This window comes from Armigeres subalbatus, unplaced genomic scaffold (genome assembly GCF_024139115.2).
Source record: "Armigeres subalbatus isolate Guangzhou_Male unplaced genomic scaffold, GZ_Asu_2 Contig1074, whole genome shotgun sequence".
NCBI classification, from domain to species: domain Eukaryota; kingdom Metazoa; phylum Arthropoda; class Insecta; order Diptera; family Culicidae; genus Armigeres; species Armigeres subalbatus.
In genome coordinates this window covers 3,365-24,600 of record NW_026941818.1, presented here as the reverse complement: position 1 = coordinate 24,600, position 21,236 = coordinate 3,365, and the positions used below count along the sequence as shown (strand labels likewise).

The 21,236-nt window shown below is 42.0% G+C and overlaps 1 protein-coding gene across 1 annotated transcript in view; it reads right to left on the bottom strand.

Moving 5' to 3' along the window:
- LOC134202173 (serine/arginine repetitive matrix protein 2-like) overlaps window positions 1-20,567 on the bottom strand; it is a 44,748-nt gene extending 24,181 nt beyond the window's left edge. Inside the window, 3 exon segments of the mRNA XM_062677220.1 lie at window positions 1,965-2,053; window positions 5,056-5,202; window positions 19,990-20,567. Coding sequence (XP_062533204.1) covers window positions 1,965-2,053; window positions 5,056-5,083 — 117 coding nt within the window. The 5' untranslated portion in view covers window positions 5,084-5,202; window positions 19,990-20,567.
- Window positions 20,568-21,236: the final 669 nt, after the last annotated feature.

Below are 21,236 nucleotides of genomic sequence, written 5' to 3'. Positions count from 1 at the left end.
TTTGACCCCTCATTTGTCAAAAAACAACCACTGGACCGGAGAACAGCGCACTCAAAACCCAGGACTTTGAAGCCAGAATACAACGGAACCACACGAAGTCGCAGGAGATCCAAAACACCGTCTTCTACAGGAAACCGTGATTTTTTACACCACCCGTCGTCGTTTTTTGTGCTTATTTTAATACTGTGTATGGCACGCAAGTGTGGCACCTCTGCTCATACATCCTTTTATCTCACAAATGAAACTGATTGCTTGGGAGGAATTTGTTGTAAACTTTTGCTGTAGTTCGTTATGATATTTATCAACAAAGTTTCATAAAAAGTTTCATAAATAGAACAATCAATTACACTAAGTTCTTAATCATGATTTTTTCCGGGAAGAATCTTTAAAAATTGTTCAATAGAATTATTTTAAAAGTTTATTTTCTGGAGGCATTCATTGCCAAATCCAACTTTTCACCTGTAAGGAATTCACTACGGATTTCATGTCGGTCCTTCACACCACCCGGGGTGCTCAAGGTCCGGACTGCTCCTATTCGCATAACAGTCCCTTGTAAATTTTCTCCATCTTGAGCAATTTGCCGTTTAATTTTTCAAACAAATTTTATATGAAGAAATAAAAAAATGTTATTATAATAAATAAAATCTGCAATCTTTCTGAAGTATTTTTTTTATTTGTATACATTTCTATAAAACTATTAAATATACCATAATTATGTTTATTTTTTTAAAGGAGTATCAAAATCTGGAATGCGACTTTTGTGCGAAAAAACATAAAAATGGGACAACAAATGTGGGTTTTGATTTTAAACTTTCTAGAACAAAGTTTACTATTTTATCAGCTTTTCTTAAAAGGAAGGCAATTGATGCTTTTTTTCTAAAAGTAAATTAAAATCGACATGGGGCTCTTGTGCGAATCGAGGCTGCGTAGGTATCCATGAATTTTTCCTGAGACTTGTTTAGAATACTGACATGCTGTGATTCCCATATGTATATCGTGACTAAGGTTTTCGAGAACTTTCGAAAAACATCTTAAAACGAAGAAAACAGATTTACCTACATGATTCATATTATCCCCCTAGTCATATCATATGTTCTAATATATCAAAATAATAGATGGTGCATCGGAAATACCAACCATGCTGGATCAAAGCTATTCAAACACATCGGTACCAATCATCATTTCACGAAGGATAACGTGGCTAGCGGAACCATCAAACTAGAAATAATTACTACCACTGAGCAGCGAACGGACCAATTCGCCAAGTCATTGAACGTTGGACGATTCCAGTTCCTTCGGAACATGAGGGGAGTTTCCGATTGAGAAGCGATGTTGCGGATCAAGCAATCGTTGGTCACTAAAGGTGACTACCAGTTGTTTATCCCGACTAATATCTATGGATTTTTTCGTTTATATTCAAACCGGTCATCTAAAAGCACGTTCGAATAAAAGCTGTTCCAATTTCACAAGTTCGATCTTTTCTTGTTTACGCAATTCTACAGACATCAATGAAAAATATTGATAAATTCTCAATCATTGCCTAATTTTGTCCGTTACCGAGAAAATAAAATAAAATGTGTTTCGGTGATCGCTGTTCTCGCGTCGATTTGTATTGTAAACTATGATTGATCTACGGCTACACAATGCCTGTGGAAGTGTACATATTTAGAATATTAGGTTGAATGTGATAAAAAGTATGTTTTTCATTTGCAAGATGTCAGATTGCTGCCTATAAATTATCGTTTCCTGAATACGTATCTGAATTTTGTATATACATAACTTAATTTCTCAAGGTCTATTTTCAAAATTTGAAAAACACACTTGACAATAGTAGAAATAGAATCTTTTACAAAACTCGTTATATTTCTGTTTATTTTTTATGATACTATACTATACTATAAGCCATAAGCCACCCAAACTATATAAACATAAAACATAGAAGAAATAACAAAACGAATACTCACCTCGATGTCGAAATCCGGCAAATGAAAGGAGCCACTAAACAACGAACAGAAGTGTGCAATGCAGGGCACCTCCCACCATGATTGAATATCTATAAAATTCATGAATAACAACACGTTGCTGTGATCAGTTCCAGGCTACTCAGGATTATTTTTTGTGGAGTGTAATGTTGAGTATGGTCGGGAATGGAGGAGCAATCGGGAATCTAGCAAGTCTCTCCCTTCTGTACTCTTTCTCTCTCTCTCTATTTGCTCCGAGGTGTGGTAGGTAGTGAGTGGGATGGCAGAAAGTGATGGTCCTATTTGGACTGAAACGGTGAAGGATGAAACCGAAACTGAAAATCAATTTTCAAAAGCAAACTTCCTCCACCGTCAACACTGGAATCTTGTTCCGTTTTCTCTGCCTGTCCGTCTAGTCCGAGACACGATGGTGTTGTTGTCTTGTAGGTGCACGCTGTTTCTTTAATTTATAAGGATTTTCCGGGAGTTTTCCCTAAACAAAAAAGTAACAAAATAAAACAAAAGCTACAGTTGAAACTTAAAGATAAAAGAATAGTTCTCGCTTAACTTTTCAAAAGGACCTAAGTAACATTTTTTTCATGAATTAATTTGAATAGCGCAATCAACAGAACAACATGAAAGCTATTGATTGCGCTATTCAAATTAATTCATGAAAAAATGTTACTTAGGTCCTTTTGAAAAGTTAAGCGAGATTTAATATTCAATTTTGGTCGATTAGAAGCGAAAGTGGCTGTAATAATAAAAACCTATTGCTTGTTCAAAGTGTGAACTTCATAACTCGCTGAAATGAAAATTTGTGAGCTTTTTCATCAAGATACTCTTTATCAAGTGATAAAGCTTGTAGGCTATAATACTATTCAAAACACAAGCTAAGAGTATCGAACTTTATTCAATCTATTTTATTGGGAATAATGTACCTATATTACATTTCATATCATTACGAGCATTATCATAATCTGAATATGAGCGTCGAGTACACTGAGGAAACTAAACATTCGATTTTCATAACTTCATTCGTATGAACAAGTATTTCAAACCCTTGAAATCCTTTCATACGACGCGTTTATGAAATTCACAGGTTGTGAAAAAAAACAAGCGAGAGCAAAGCAAAATGGCGTACGAACAGTTTGTTGCTGTCGAGTCCCAAAGTTCCGGCTGAAGCATTGCCCGTATGTGGAAATAATTTTGCAAAACGAATTTAATATTAAATATTACTTTTGCTCACTTGGCCAAAAGAGCAGATTTGCGGTGCCTAATCTCAAGCAGGAGTAGCGTTGAATGGATGTTATATGGACGTGGATTTCTGAGTGACGCGAACAAAACGTAAGATGTTCATAATTCATATTTGAAATTTTTGTTTGTTTGCATTTCACAGAATCTTTTTAACATAATTTTCCTCGCCGGAGACCATCCGACAACAGACCAACATACTTCCGAAACTGTGATGAGTGGTACTGCTCCAATACAAACTGTGTCGCAAAGTTATCAGGCCGAACCAGCCCATTTCTGTAATATTCAAACGGCTTGCAATTCTCGCTCAATAGTTACGGAAACTGGCGTAGAAGCTGCGGAAAAAATAGAAGAACTGACCAACGCTAGCGCCCAAATATTTGACATTTGATTCTGGTTAAGTAGTCCCAGGAAGTGATGTTGAAACTGGAGACAACATTTCTGATGGTATTCCTGACGAATGGGGTGGAACGTGTTGGAAACTGTAGTGGCATCATTTTGTCGGATTGTACAACCAAAACAGACGGTATCAGAAGGAAGAACGAGATCGAAACAGGGATAGAACATCGCGTTTCTGGTACTGGACAAGCCTATGACGACGAATGCAAGTACATAATTGAGTACAATTGTATTATAATTTATCCATTCATCTAATGCATTTGATTTCTAATTTGAATAGGGCAACGACTTGAAGAATGTTGAAGTTTTCAGATCTCAGAGATCTTAAAAAATCGACTGCAAACTGTATTCGGAACCAAGGTGATTTAGAACTTTCTTCAGAGGAGAGCAGGTTCATCACTGATGAGGTTGCACGCCATCATCTCTCAGAGAAACGTAAGACTACATCTGACCAATTAGCAGAGTACGCTTCGGTTATCGTGAAAGATTTCTGAAAAGAACAAAAGGTATTCGAAGTGAAAATATCACTAATCTTAAGATACTAGAGAAAATTTCTTTTCTGATTAACAGGACACAAGGGGAAATCCGGGCGAAAGACAACCACCAGACATCTACTGGTATTCTGGAACACACGAACTCAATAGAAACGTTGAAAGCAGTTTCATGGCTGCAACTGAATCACATGCCGTGGACAAACGCTATAGGGAAATCTCTTTTCCAGCCAGAGAAGAACTGCTTCAAGGCCAGAACAAAATTGCAAAGATTCTGAAGAAATACCTACATCTGAAAAAAGTTTAGATTCCAACTGGTGAGTAGAAATAAATGAGAATTGAAGGTTGCGCTCAGTGAAAAAGTTATCAAGGTCTAGACAAAAGGGATCACAACTCCTACAGATGTCCAATAACTGGACACTGCCTCTGTAGATACCTTTTTCAAAAGATCGGAGCAATCTAATCCACAACTGGTCGCTTCCTGTGACGGGGATAGAGAAACACTTACTTATCAAAAGTTCTTGACAAGCCCTTTTTAGTAATAGCTGAGATCAGTTGTTATCAAGGTTATCTCAGTGACAAACATGTTACTGAATGGTATATCACAATAGTGCTGAAATCTGGACACGGTGATCGTCGCCCGACAAGCGAGAACTATCCAACTGTCAAAACTTATCATACTCCGAAGCAAGGTTATTTTAAACCACAGAGAAAATAATCATGAAACTGTTAAAAGATAACTAAAAGTTGAACGAATTTGTAAAATGGTTTGGAACCTATGCAAGCTCAAAGACGACCGTAGAAACTAATTCAACCTTTGTGTTCAATAATTATAAATGATTTCACGAAAAAGAAACAAATGTGGTACCTGTAGTTGGTCGAGTATGTCTTTAGAATGATTGGAACCTGATCATAAAAACAGTTGAAATTATCGAAAAGATTGTCCAACTTACCTATTAGTCCGATGAAAGTGGAAAACATGCCCTCGAGTCGCTAACGGAGGTAGATAATGCTACTTCCCGTGTTGGTTGAGAGAGCACCCGGTGACGTGTTCTCTTCCTCCTGCGTTGTTGAATATGATTTGTTATTGTTGATAACGGCTGCTTGGGCGAGAAAAGAAAGGCCAAAACAAACACACATGAGACCGGTTGGCGCACAGCAAGCTATTCTGAATCAAGGCTTGGAAAAAAATCATTCCCAGATAGAAAATTGCTATTAGTAGAATCGGAAAGATTATTCAGGCACATTCAGGGTAAATGTAAAAATGGAAATCATGATAAACAATTAAGGGGTAATTTGCCAAATATTGAACGACTCAAATTCCCGTCTATTGTGAGGCACACATGTTCTACATTTTAGACGTTTGGCTATTTCCTCTATTAGCAATGTATAACTGCTAGAATTATTGATGACTGGTTTTATAATAAAAATTCAAATTCACATTTTATTACTAGTGTTGTAATCGTTATCATATATGTGGTGGTTTTCAAAATTTTAAATTATTTTAAATTCTCGTCTGTTTTAAACGTTTGATGAGCTCACATGAGTCATGTTTCGGAAACAATCATTCGAAGATCCTGGTTAATATCTCCGGGAATTTCTCAGGAGGTGTGTTGTTGACTCTACTCACCACTATCCTCGATGTATTCCCGTAATACGGTAGATGACTTTGACATAGTGTGTTACGGTGTAATATCTACCAAACAAAGTCCTAGCTTAATCCATTGTTTTAGCTGGGGCAATAAATTGTGGTAATTAGTTAAGGATTCATCGTATTTAGTTCTCGCTACCAACAGCAGTAATAAATAACTTTACCCTGCAGATAGTTGAAACACTCAATTTCCACCGTCAGTCAGTCAGAGCCGGTATGTCAGCGTGCGGAACAGTCATGATCATGACGGGCCGGGGCGTCATATTGGCAATATCTTGAAACTGCAGCCGCTCGAAAAACAGTGTCTTAGCACCTTGCCGCTGTTTATCAATAGCTTCGAGCACACGACAGCGGCGTGCGGATTTTCCAATTTGGACAACTTGAAGCGGTTACATGACTGTCTACAAAGGAGGCAGTCAGGAGTCGAATAGTTTTTGCGATTAGTTGCGATTAGTTCCGGCGAATGAATATCGCCGAGAGGCTTAGAGAAGTGGAGAGGCAGAAACTGTGCGGAATCTGCCTAAACAAACATAGTACCTAGTAGTCGCTGCACGTCGAAGATCCGGTGCGTGATGCGAGGTAGTCAAGGAAACCATCATCCTCTGTTACATCGCGTGGAAAGATTTTTGCAATTGTGCAAAGCGATATCTGACTGCACGTTAGTTTTCCGGATGATTCCGGTAACGCTCCAGTTTGGCAAGCGTCAATACGACACCGTCGCGTTCCTGGGCGAAGGGTCGTCAGCGACTTTGGTCGATGATGTGGTTGTCAAACGATTGACAGCCGTTGATAATAACGTGAACCGGGAACATCAACCGCTTCCCAACACCAACGAGGCCCACTGTGTAGAGATGCTGATGTCAGCAAAATGCTCAAAGGAGAAGTTTCTTCTGTTCAACGCTCGGTGTATCGGTGTATACAATCGAAGACATCTTCTGTTTTGAGACCGCTTCGAAGCTCGAATGTTCCAAAGTTTTCAGAGGAGAAAAACGTCCCACCAACCGAATGGTACTCATCATAGTCATGACACAGTTTAATCCAGCCGGAGTCCTTGCTCCAGTTACCATCCTGGGTAAAATGCTGGTGCAAGATCTATGGAGAACAATGTTCCAGTGGAATGATGCGCTGGATGACCTATCTATCAAAAAGTGGACGCGATGGTCAAGCATGTTGGCGAACGTTCAAGTGTTTAAGCTACCGCGCAGCTACTTCGGCACCGCGAGGTCTGATGAAATCCGTGACGTGCAGCTGCATATTTTGCGGATGTGGGCGAGACGGAGTACATATGTGTGGAGCTTCTTGTGGTGGTACTGAGTGCATGTTGCACTACCAGTGCAACGCATTATGCCGAATCTTGGCGGGCAGCGTAGTTCGCCTCCGCGCGGTGCTTGCTGGAAACGAAGCGTATAAACGGCAGTTGAAGGGCTAGACGGCTAAATGGACTACACCGAAGGGAGCGCTGGTTAGCGCATTGAGACTTAGACTGCCAGTTGAGTCTCAATTACGGTTCTGGGAGGCGCGTTAAAGGTTGTGTGTTTTGGTATATTGTTATATTGTGTATTGCGAGGGCTGACAGCCGAGTCATTCTACTCCCTTAGTCAGTGGCGTCGCGTAACCTCACTTTTTACCTGTGCACTAACCCAAAAAATGAAAATTCTGATATTTTGACAGCCCAAATGGGAAATAAAATTATTAGAGTCGTTTAAACTAATCAACATCTAGTTATTCTATGCATTTCCGCACACCAATTCCTTAAATTTAAGTCCAGTGCACAGGTAGATTGAGGTTAGGGAAACGCCACTGCCTCTGCCGCCACTGCCGGGTAAAACCGACTCGAAACGGCGGATGGGCTAATGGCAAGGCTGCCTTCCGTCCCATAAAACCGTGGCGGGCCTTGTGACACGCTGTCCAATTCTGCTGTCTGGTTGGTGACCAGACAGAAGTAGGCTCAGATGAACTCCCTGACTAACGCCGATCTGGCTCTGAACACGAGAGTGTCAACCCACGCATGGCCTCCCTGCTTGCTCGCAAGCATAGACAACCATGAGATCACAGAGGCGACTACTTCAGTAGGATTCGATGGCAGCTGCAAGGGGGACCCATGAGCTATGTCAAGTACTCCAGTTTCTAGAGGTAGGGGTGCCGTAGGCGATGCTCAGGCAGTCAACACACCAGGCGAGCCTCTAACCGGTATCCGGTTAGTCGCCAAGCAGCTCGATGAGATCATCGAGTTCACGAGCGGTCGAAACAGTATCAGCAAGGATCTGAAACAGAAACTTCTGGTAACTTCGACAGTCGGTTCAAGCGGTAGAACGCGAACATGGTACGCTCATCATGAGGGAGGTCGGAAGCGAGAAGGGGGAGACCGGAGACACGTACTCCGGCAGAACCCTTCTCCTTTCTTGGAGGGAAGGTCTCGACGCAAGAGGTGATTGGCACCACCCCGAGTGTCGGCGAGGGAGGGACTGCGGCGCGCTCCAAACGCGCCCGGCAGCAGTCAGAGGGTCGGAATGGTAACGTTAAGCGGCGCCTTACTGTTACGGACAGTGCAGCGGTACGGTCGAGTCCGATAGAGCGCCCGATCATCGAGAGAGGGCACCCAATCAGGCGAAACCACGAGGGAAGGGCAACGGTGCGGCCCAGGCTACGAAACCCAAGGGTGATGATAGCCAATCTGCGACGACTGCTCAGCGGACCGAAAATCCCTGGCAGCTCGTTAGCAGAGCTAAGAGGAGGGAAGAGGGTCCTCACCCCGCAAGGAATCTTGGGGACAGAGGCAGAGGTCCTCATTTCGTCGTTAAAGTTGAAGTGCGATATAGAAGTCGAGTGGTCTTCTATTCGTCTTAGAGGTGGGCCTTTTGGCACGCAGGTAGCAGTTCAAGTTGCCGATGGCGGACGCCAAGAAGGTCCTTGCGGTCAGGAAACTGAAGGTTGAATGGTCCGTATGTCCAGTAAACATGTTCCAATCACCTTCAGTAGCAAAGTGTTTTAGGTGCTTCGAATCTGGTCACAAGGGGCCGGACTGAAGTAACCTGTGTCGTCGTTGTGGAGAGGGAGGACATTTTGCGCAGGCATGCGATAAAGCACCAATGTGCCTTATCTGCGCTAGTAGGAAGCAAAGCCCGTAATCATGTTATGGGTGGACCTACTTGTCCCTTCGGTGGTTGCAATAAGAAATCGCCGTGTGGGTAGCACAGCTGAATCTTAACCACTGTGCTACTGCCCAGCAGCTGCTGTAGCAGTCGGTCTCTGAGTCAGATACCGACGTCGCTATTCTTGCAGATCCATACCGTGTTCCTGCCAATAAAGGAAACTGGGTCGCGGACGACTTCAAGATGACGGCGATCTGGCCAACAGGGCGGTTTCCGGTCCAAGAGGTCGTACACACACCTGTTGAAGGTGTCGCCATAGCTAAGATCAACGGGAATCCCCGTCAGGTCCGTGGGTGGAAGGCCCAAAGCTTCGACAGCGCAGTTTTCACCGCGGCGCTGGGACTGGAGGGTAACACCAACAGTCTTACAGGGGACGCACTGAAAGCTGTCCTGCCACGTGCATGCGATGCCAGCATGCAGAGGAGGGCACCACCGAGAAACGGTAGACCTCCAGCATACTGGTGGAGTGCAGCAATCGCAGACCTTCGGTCAACCTGCCTTAGGGCTAGGCTAGTCGAAAGACGCAGAGAGCTCGCTCTGAGCAACTGAAGAATGAACGCCGCTTGACGTTCAAAGCTGCGAAGTTGGCCCTTCCAGTTAACAGTAAATTGAGATTCGAAGGTTTTCACCCCATAACATTTCAAGAACTTGAAACGATTTGTTTTAATCTAGGAAAAACGGCTGGTATTGATAATGTTAATGTTAAAATTATACAAGATTGCTTTCATGTCATCGGACACAACCTGCTGGACCTGATAAATGTATCATTGCAAACTGGGCACGTGCCGCAAGTTTGGAAGCAATCGTTAGTGATTCAAATTCAAAAAGTTGCTGGAACAATTAAAGCCGAAGAGTTTCGTCCCATCAACATGTTGCACACAGTAGAGAAAATTTTAGAACTTGTTGTGAAAGGCCAGCTACTTATGTATTTAAATAGTAATAACTTGATAAGAAAATTATTTTGAGCTTTTTAGTGGAATGTTTTCACCTGTCATAAGACGAGTTTATACAATCCCATTGAATTCCACCACTTTATTGTATCTTGACAGATACGTATTTCGACCTCAAAAGTAAGGCCGTCTTCAGTGTCTCGTACTTGACTCGACGCCAAGATACGATTGTTGCTGTGTTCTTGGATCTTAAACGCGCTTTTGAGACAATTTCTAGGCCCTTATTGTTGAAAACTTTGGAGCGCTTTGGAATTTCAGGTTCTACATACAATTGGTTTAAAAGAGATTTGTCTGACAGAACTCAACGGACTGCTGTAATGATTCTGTATCTCGTCCCGTGGAGAACACCCTAAGTGCCACAGGGAAGTGTATTGGGGCCCTTTTGTTTATTATGTATATAAATGACATGCGACAGGTTTTACGTTTTGTGATATAATCTTATTTGCAGACGATACTGTGTTATTCATTGCAGCTAGAGACTTAGAAGATGCGATTGAACGCTTGAATGAAGATTTGCATTCTTTAAGTTAAAATTGAATATTAGTAAAATAAAGTACATGATTATTTCGCGAAATCGTTCAATTGATAATGTCTCTGTGAAAATTGATGACGAGACACTTGATCTCGTACGGGAAATTAAATATCTTGGCGTGATTATTGATGATAAATTGAAATTTGACCAACATATTGACAATGTCATCAAGAAAATAGCCAAGAAGTATGGAATCCTCTGTCGACTGAAAAACGAATTAAATATTGCTAGTAAAAATACAGCTGTACAAATCAATCATCTCTCCTCACTTGGACTTTTGTCCTTCCATTTTGTTTTTAGCAAATCAGACACAAATATCGAGATTGCAGCGTTTGCAGAATAAGATTATGCGTTTGATTTTAAGATGTAACAGATTCACTTCCTCAACTTTTTTGTTGGATGCTTTACAGTGGCTCTCGGTGAAGCAAAGAATTGTGTATTTGACAATGGTGTTTATTTTCAAAGTAATAAACGGGTTGCTGCCTCGATATTTGTGTGATCGAATTGAAAGAGGAAGTGATACCACTAGGAACGCGGAAGATATAAGAACACCTTACTTTTTGCATGGAGCTTCACAAAATTCTTTGATTTTTAAAGGTATCAATGATTTCAATTCGATGCCTACACATATCAAACGTGCAACGACATTATCACAGTTTAAGAGACTTTTGTGTTTCACACGTAAAAGCTGCCTTTTAAGCAGCTACTCAGTTGACTTTTATAATTCAATAAATTTTGTATCTTGACGAAGTTTGACCTACGGATTGTTTGTTTGGACAATTGTATTTTTTATTTATTGAGGCACTGATAAACTGTTTTGTTCGCCTCGATGATGATGATGGATTTTATATATATTGACGTAATTGTAATTTGACCTTTTTGTGTAGTCTACAAAGTTTGAGTCTCGCGCACGCAAAGCAGATATGGATGATTTTAAAATTTATGTACAGACTTGCGCATTTTCAACTGTTTGAATGATTCATCGGATTAGTAATGGGCTATCTGGTAGAGTTTTGTTCCCGTGGTTGATAACGAAACTTTTGGTATCGACGTAGCGGTAACACAAGTTTTAGTTTTGTTGATGACTTAGATTATTAATTTTATTGATGCTTACGAGTGATAAACGTTAAGTGGTCTTGTATAAACATGAAACGCGATTCTTGGTGGAACTTTTGAAACCTGTGCGAGAGGTATGTAATTCATATCTGTGATGGTAATCAGATCGTTTTGTTTTTTGCAAATCTGATTAAATTGTTATTATATCATTCAATCAATTATCTTAAAGATAAATCGTCTAGCTCAAACCTTTGTAGGGGTATGTGGCGGGACCATCATCATCATCATCATCATCATCACAAGGCCATCAGTAGCAGTAAGAGTAAGTGTTTCGACAACCTATGCCTGAACGCCAATGGGCGATGCCTACAGGATAGTAATGGCGAAGACCAGAGGGGGGCTGGCGCCTCCCGAACGATCGCCGGAAAGGTTGAATCGCATTATCGAGGTTCTCTTTACGTCTCATGCCACAAGCCCTTGGCCACTCCCAGCACCGCAGAACGCGAGTGCTAAAGTGGCTGAAGTGGCAGCGGTGACGAACGAAGAGTTGCTTGCGGTGGCCCGAACCCTTGATACGAACAAAGCTCCGGGGCCCGACGGAGTTCCAAACCTCGCTCTGAAGGCAGCGATCATGGCTAACCCGGACGTGTTCAGGACAGCCATGCAGAGATGCCTGGACGAGCGCAGTTTCCCCGATAGGTGGAAAAGACAGAAGCTGGTGCTGTTGCCGAAGCCCGAAACCACCAGGTGATCCATCGGCGTACAGACCAATCTGCCTACTGGACACCACAGGGAAGTTGCTTGAGAGGATTATCCTCAACAGGCTGACCCCGTACACCGAAGGTACGAACGGCCTGTCAAGCAATCAGTTTGGGTTTCGTAAGGGTAGGTCCACGGTGGATGCTATCAACTCGGTTGTGAAAACTGCGGAAGTAGCGATACAACGCAAGCGGAGGGGAACTCGATTCTGTGCGATTGTGACGCTCGACGTCAAGAACGCATTCAACAGCCCAAGCTGGGACGCCATCGCGCTCTCGTTACTCCGGTTGGGAATTCCGGTGGGCCTGTACAACATTTTAGAAAGCTATTTCCAGAATCGCGTACTTCTATACGAGACCGATGCAGGGGAGGGTAGTGCTTCTATCACCGCAGGACTCCCTCAGGGATCTATCCTGGGCCCGGTGCTATGGAATACTATGTACGACAGTGTTTTAAGACTGAAGTTCCCCCCAGGTGTTAAGATCGTTGGCTTCGCCGACGACATAACGCTGGAGGTTTACGGAGAGTCGATTGAGGAGGTGGAACTTACGGCGGCCCACGCGATCGCTATAGTAGAGGAATGGATGAGCTCAAGGCAGCTGGGGCTAGCTCATCACAAAACGGAGTGGGTTGTTGTTAACAACCGTAAGTCGGTACAGGAGGCACTGGTTCGCGTGGGCGACTGTGAGATCATTTCCAAGCGGGAGGTGAAGCTCCTCGGGGTGCTGATCGACGATAGACTGAACTTCGGCAGTCACGTAGATTACGCCTGCAGGAGAGCTTCGACAGCTATTGCGGCATTATCCAGGATGATGTCCAAAAGCTCGGGGCTGCGCTCCAGTAGACGCAGGTTATTAGCTGGGGTTGCAGTATCTATCCTTAGATACGACGCTCCAGTTTGGGCCTCGGCGCTTAGCGTCGAACGTAACCTGCAGAAGCTGGAGAGTGTACACAGGCTAGCGTGTGATTGCGTGTATGTTACCCATTGGACTAGTCATACGGGAAGACGAGGAGAGTTTCGATATGCGCGGAACCAGAGGAGCCCATAAAGCCATTAGAGTCACCTCCCTAGTAACATTTTGGTTCTATACTGGTTTTATAACACTCTTGAAGAGTAAATTATGGTCTTCAAGAGCGTTATAAAACTTAAAATGTTACTTGGGCTCGACTATCAAGTGGCAACGGGACTGGGATAACTCTTCTAAGGGTAGGTGGACCCATCGGCTGATACCTAGCGTATCAAATGGGTTAATAGGAGGGGAAGTCCACTTCCATCTGACACAGTTCCTGTCAGGCCATGGCTGCTTTAGGTGGTATCTACATAGGTTTGGGCATACGGACTCTCCCGTCTGCCCGGACTGCCAGGGTCGACAGAAACTGCCGAGCACGTACTATTCGTATGTCCTCGTTTCGTCGATGTTAGAACGGAATGCTTGAGGTGTGCGGGAGGGACACTACTCCTGATAATCTTATCCAGAGGATGTGTCAAGAGCTTGAAAAGTGGAACGGGGTCTCGACCGCTACCACTCAGATTGCCAGCATCTTGCAGCGCAATTGGCGCGCCGAGCAACAGTCGGATAGCGCCGACTAGTGGGTAGCTAGTCTCGAGGGTGAGGTGCGGATAGTTAGTTAAGTAGTAGAGGAACTAGTGGGTAGCTAGTTATGAGCTAGAGGAACTAGTGGGTAGCTAGTTGTGATTTGAAGCTAGTGGGTAGCTAGTATGGGGCTGTCCATAAACCACGTAGACTCTTGAGGGGGGAGGGAGGGGTTTCGAAAAAGTCTACGTTAGTCTACGAAGGGGGACGGGGGGTATACAAAAAGTCTACGTAGACTTTTTTTTGGAAACAATTTATAAAGAAGCTATGTGCAAGGTTCCTATTGTTTGATTTTTTTAAAGGTTTTACCAGATTTTTTTTTGCAAGATTTTATCGAAATAATCTAATGAATTTCACTGATGTAATAGTCTGAACTATGGCTCTAAGCTATATGGATTTCCCCAGGAAATTCTTCTGTGTTGAGCAGGAAAATTCTCCGAAGTATTGTATAAAAAATTTCAAAAAAAATTCGAGATTTCCACTTGGATTTTATTACAGATTCTACTAGAATATCTTTTGATTTTCGTCGGGAACTTCCCTTAGAAACTACAAGTGATTCTTTGGAATTTTCACGAAAAATTATGTCGCACTTCAACGGGGAATTCCCCGAAATTACCGCGAGAAATCCTTCATTGGAGATTTTTTGGGAAGTTCCTGCGAATTTTTTCTTAATTTCGGAAATTCTTCGGAATTTTCGCGAGGAATTCTTTGGATAGATAAGCGAAATTCTTCGAAATATCCATGGGAAATTCTTCGTATATTTCACGGCAATTTCTTAGGAAGTGCTAATGCGAATTCTTTAGAATAATCAATAGAAAATCTTCGGAATTTGTAAAGAAACTATTGAAAATTTCCACCAGAAATTATTTAAGTTTTCCACCAAAACTCTTTGAGTTTCCGCAAAAAGTTTTAAAATTTTGGTAAGAAAGCTTTTGTATTTTCATGACAAATTATTCGAAATTTTTACGAGAAATTCACCAAAATTACAACTGAAAATTCTCTATAATTTCCACCGCAAATTATTCGTAAAGTCTTTGGAATGTCTATATGATTTTTTTTTTCAATTTCCTCAGGAATGTAGGAAAGCATTTTAAAATTCCACGGGAAATATTTCGGAATGTCCATTTAAATTTTCACGGAACTACTCGGAATATTAACGGGAATAGTTTTGGAATTCTAGCGATTACAATGAATGATTATTCAATGGGATATTGCATGTAATTTTCAAGAAAATCATCGGAAAAGCACGGAGAGTTCTTTGAAATATTACCGGGAAGCTTTAAAGATTATTATCGGAATCTTCTTCGAAAAATTCCACGAAAAACTTATCTCGGAATTTCAACTCGAAATTTTTAGAAATTCTGAAAATTCCTCGGTTTTCTACAAATTTGAACCGGCGTAGAGAATTATAGATCAGATGCGTGACGGAATTTAAGCAGTGGCGCGCCGATGCAAAAGTGTCGGCAGCGTTGGTGCACACCTCTAGGAGGTGTCGAATTCAACAGAAATTGAATTAATTGACTTTGAGATTTGGTTTCAGGAGCTGTGGACAGAGGATTAAATTTGATTTCGATTTTGATTGTCCAATTACATATGATATTTTGTAAAATTTAGAAAAGTCTACGTAGACTTCAAGGGGATGGGGGAGGGGTTTCGGAAAAGTCTACGAAAGTCTACCAGGGGGGAGGGAGGGTTTTGAAAATGTGAAATTTCGTGCGTAGTCGCACGGACCCCTCCCAGAAGTAATGCGGGGAGACTCAGGGTCTGTGAACATGGTGGTTTTAGCGGGTCGGCAGTAGCAAGCCCTGTTCGCCGGTGTGCCCGTCGGTGTCTGGCTGCAGATTCCGAACCTACTAGAAAAAAACGCCGAATCTTCGGCCATTTTAGCTACGTAGGTGTCGATTATCTGGGACCATTTGACGTAACTATAGGGCGTCGTACAGAGAAACGATGGATAGGTTCACCTGCATGGTGATACTCAGTCCTGTTTGATGGCGATACACCGATCACCGAGGCTGGCCGATTGAGTTCTTCTCCGACAATGGGACGAATCTGTGAGGAGCAGGGACGGAAATCTTCGTTTTACTATCAGTTGCATCGATGCTCAGTAGGCAGCTTCGTCATTGATTCGTGTTTGTTTTGATCAGACGCTCGGCATTGCAGGCACGAACATCTCGCAGCATGCTGTCAAACTTCCATACCAAATTTACCGCTCGATCCTCAATAGCCGATTGATAATCGAGCGTAAAAAATGAATATCTGCCGGGGCTAAAATGAATATTTTGAATTGCGGTGGATTTGCACCGATAAATTATGATTATTTTACTTCATATACTAAACAGATGCATATATTTTAGGAATCTGACTACAAAATGTTGAATCCATGCACCGCAGTATGAAATGATATTCATATTTTGGGATTTCAAATTGAATATCAATGTGCCAAGCTGAAGATTCATTTTGACACCGCACAAAACAACGCTGACACCGAGAGTCGACGCTTGCTGCTGTTTGTGCACATGCCGTCCTATTCATTCGCTCATTCAAATTCGGGAAGGACTAGCAACTTGGTTGTGTGTTGGATATTAGCTGTTTGAGTGTAGTTGAAATGACTTTTCTGTCCCTGGTGAGGAGCTAACAAGAACGTGGTAGAGGCTGTATAGTGCATCAGAGATGACTGTGAAGACGAATGCAAGGACGAGGTGGACGTTCAATCCTCCAGCTGCGCCTCATTTGGGGGGGCGTCTGGGAACGGTTGGTGCATTCCTTGAAAGAGGCGCTTACAGCGGTGAACAATGAAAGGCGACTGAGCGACGAGATTTTGCAGACAATCGTAGGCAATCGTAGAGACTGAGATATCGTCAACTATCTTCCCCTCACTAACGTGTCGCCACAGAACAACGAGGCAGAAGCACTTACACAAAACCACTTCTTGAGGGGTGGGGCATCGAATCAGTCGAGCGGTACACTACCTCCACTCCATCCGGCAGTGGCTCTTCGCGACGCTTTCTAGCGGTCCGAGGAAATAGCCAGCGTGATGTGAGATATTGGGGGCGGCAAAAAGTCAAAATTTGTATCACTCTTTTGATAATCCTTATAAATGTTGATATTCCCAAAACAGTTTCGTTTAATATCCGTCAGTCCGAACAGACCGCTTCCAGTTTTTTCAGCCTACGAAAACCCTTTCAAACGTTTCCTATCCAGAAATACATTTTCGGTGGACTTAAAACGGCGGACATCAGTTTTTTTGCTCGATGTGTCCCGCTGTGCAGCGGAGGAGAAGACTGCATCAGTTCAGCGGACAATGAAAACCAACCAGCCCTCACATTGAGAGAAAATAAAAATGCCAACAATAAAGCAGCTGGTAAGGATGGATGGTGTCGGAGTTGAACTCACGAAAATGAACCCAGGGAAACAGAGCAGCTACCGGAGGAGTTGCAGGAAGAGGTCAAATGCCCCATCGATAAGGCGAGAACGATTACCATCCTAAATTCTGCCTACAAAGTTATATCGCAGATAATCTTCCGTCGTATATTCCCATTACTAAATAGGTCCGTGGGAAGTTATCAAGCCGGCTTCGTTAACGGCCGCTTGATGGCGTACCAGATCTGAGATCTATACTGTACGGCAAATCCTTCATAAACATTGTGAATATCAAGCCGCACCATCTGTTTATCGATTTCAAGGAGGTTTACGATATATGTACATAATAGACCGCGTAGAGCTATAAAACATGGACAATTTGGACGAGAACAGGTTTCCCGGGAAGCTTACGAGACTGATCAAAGCAACGATGGATGGTGTGCAAAATTGTGTGAAGATTTCTGGCGAACACTCAGGTTCGTTCGAATCTCGCCGGACAACGACAAGGTGATAAGACATGTTGTTCAATGTTGTACTTGAACGTATCTTGCGGAGAGCGGGGTGTAACAGTCGGGATCGATTTTCAACAGATCCAGTCAATTTGTTTGTTTCGCTGATGACATGGACATTGTCGGCCAAACATTACGTAAGACGGGGATACTTTTGACGTGGTCGATGAATTCGTCTACCTTGGATCCTTGCTAACGGCTGATAACAATGTGAGTAGTGAAATACGATTTTTTAAATATTGTGATTGATTTAGTGTTATCTGTTTAGATGTAAGCAAAATAAATGTAATAAAGGAATACAGTAGTATCCCGATTTTATCAAACCCTGATGAAATTTGAGATGATAAAATATGAAATATAGGGGTCTCCAGTAGACTTTCGAGCAAAGGCGTAGGATTGCCAATCCGGAGATGACACGTTCGATTCTCGGTCTGGTCTATGATGTTTTTGCGTGGGAAACTTTCTCGACACCCTGGGCATAGTGTATCCATTGTACTTGCCACACAAGATACATACTCATGCAAAGGCTTGCATAGAAAAGCTTTTAATTAATAACTGAGGAAATTCTAATAGAAGACGGTTGCAATGTAGAGCCATTGAAGAATAAGAATCGGAAATGTGAAAAAATAGGATTTTTTTTAAATTTCAATTTTCAAATTCATTTCACAAATTTTAATAAGCTTATGACTCGTAAAAGTAGGAACTCAGAAATGATTCATAATAAATCACAGGTGGTAAAAGTTATTTCATGGAAAATATCATTGTTGTTTGCAGTATTATTTACGAAAATAAAAGAACGATCTGGTCGAAAACGTAATAAAATCAGGGGTAGACAAAATTGAATCAACACTGTATTATGTAGGCCCCTGCTTAGTTTCCATCGCATTTTTTTTAAAGGAAGATGTATATGAAAATATAAACTGAAGTCGATGATGATGACTTCCAAATGTGTAAGTGTAGATTATTAAAATTTGTTCCATAACGCTGAAAAAATAGTTTAAAATATATTACAGTTAGAAAATCAAGGACGTTTCTATTCTCTTCAAGAACGTAACAAAACCATAATGTTCAACGTTATTATGAGAATCAAAATCTCACGGTGGATTTGCAAAGAAAAATGTTTATATAACGTTCTAAAATATGGATCCACTGTAGGAGAATGCAACGTATTCAGTAACCTAAACATTGTGAAGAGGAAACCCGTAGAACTCGATAAGCAAAGTGCGAGCATAAACACATTAGCGCCAATTCTTCGATGATCGCTCCACGTTGCTGACGAGTAGTTGAAGCTATAGTAGAGGTGGGGTTGTTTCTAAAGTGATGTTTTTCTTGTTTTCTTTCTATCGGAATCGATGTGTATGCAACCAATAATGTCGCTGTAATGTTGGAGCGCTGAGAGCGCTGGAGTTGTAACTCTCTCGCTTTTGCTCAGTTTTTCGGGTTTTAATTACACCTCCATCGGCAGTGGCTTTCTGACTTGTAAGTTATATTTTCAAAAGAAAAGAGGGTGCACTAAGTAAAGCGATGGTGTGGTAATTATTTTCGGTGGGATTTATCCTGTTGAACCGTATCAAGCAAAAGAACAAAAAACGTCTTCTCTCCAAACAATTTCTATCAGTCAGGAAATCGCGAATGGAAGAAAACAAATATCTCGCTGTGTGTTTCGCTCCACACATAGATATTGCGATCTTTGCTTCGTCCCTTGGCTATGGTCAATGACAGCTTCTAGGTGTCAAACCCCTGGTCTCATACATTCTACAAATGGCATAATATAAAAAAAAATAGGAAAGGGCAATTGTTACGAATTACGAAAGATACACATATTCTATAAAAAAGACATATTAAATACTCCTATCGACATTTAAAAATATTCCAAGCGTTTTTTTTTTACAAAATATTTATAAAAAATAGCGTAATAAGCGATGGATTGCTTAAGAATAGTGTTTTTAAGCTACGAAAGTGTTGAACGATCAAACGCCTGACCCACACTTTATAGATATCCATACAGACTCGCCCCCATACTTCCAAACTCTGGAACTGCTTATGCATATGCATGAAAGATTTCTCTTCGCGCTGCCCGTTTGATTTGATCAACTAGATATACAATCAACATCGTACATCGTCAGCAGCATAAAACGTCAAAATGGAAGCACAACACCGAAATATTTTGAGCATTTCTTCTCGGGAACAACATCGATCCACTCAACTGAAGTGGAAAATTCCTTCACTTCCGGACTGTGGCATCAATTACCATAGTGAAATCCAAAGCGTAATACCTAACAATTTCCTTTCCTATACGAATGAGAAAAATCAAATTCACCTTATGATTTGGATCCAGACAACTCCACAACGGGCCCACTTAGGAAGTGGCCAGTATTTTCGAGTTCCTCCAGCGTCAATATTCTTTTCGTAATCCTGCGCGGGAAATTCGAACTAAATTATCTTTTTCGCTGATTGGATTTCACACCGAAGACACTTCCACATTTGGTACAAGAGAAGAAAAAAATAACACTAAGCCCACTTCGACTGCCGTTTTTTTACTTCCACCAAGTGGGGCTACTGCTATGTTGGGTGCTCCTGTCTTGCTGTTGGTGCTGGTTGACCAGTGGAACGCGTTTAGCTGCCTTGCGTCCGGCCAGAGCTCGGGGAAAATATTTCTTTTGGGATGGTGAAAAACCGCACGCGCCACCGTTCTCCACTGCTAGTTTTTAATGATTTCTACGCAGAACCGTAATTACCACAAATAGACACTACTTTATAGATTCCGAACCGCGCCGCGACGATAATAATCGAAAACGAAAAATCTGCACAATCTCGTTTCCGATACGACGATGGAGAAAAATGGTTGCCTCTTTTTCGCAGCTTGCTTACTCGAAGAGGTTCCTTGTGTTGTCGCTCTCGTTTGTTCACACTACTCCTCGGCGCGTTCGAACGGACACTACTTTGCGAAGCGCTTCGGATGCGAGTGCGAGTGCTGGCACCAGAAAAACAAGAACGAAAATCCCTAGTGGTGTGTGGCATGTTGACTATTTTGAAACTATTTTGGCTGTCATGCGGCAAAATGCTTGACGTAAGCGTACGCGTCGACTTGCAAAATGAGTTTATGCTGAAGCGACGCTTTAACGAGGGGCATGAAATACAGGAAATACACGCTTAGCTTATATCCCTTCATTTTTTAAAAATTGGGTCCTAAGAGTGAAATCAGTAGTGATTCAGTTTCATTCTGGGGTCGTTCAACAATGATGTCACAGGTTATAGGGGAGGGGGTCCAAGATGTAGACATAGTACATGTACTAAGTATACAAAAAAGCGTAACAGAGGGAGGTGGGGTCATGAAATCCAAAAAGTAGTGGACGTCATATTTGAATCGCCCCTCTAATATCTATTTCGACCACTATTCTTGTTTGAATCTGGAACAAAATAATCTGGAACAAAAACAAATCTAGAACAGCTGCTGGGAAAACTACTGTTTCAGATTCATGTTCAAACTGACAGTTCGGAACGATTTGAATCACTCAATCGATGTTGGTGATCGAACCAAACATGCATTACAACATGATGTATATG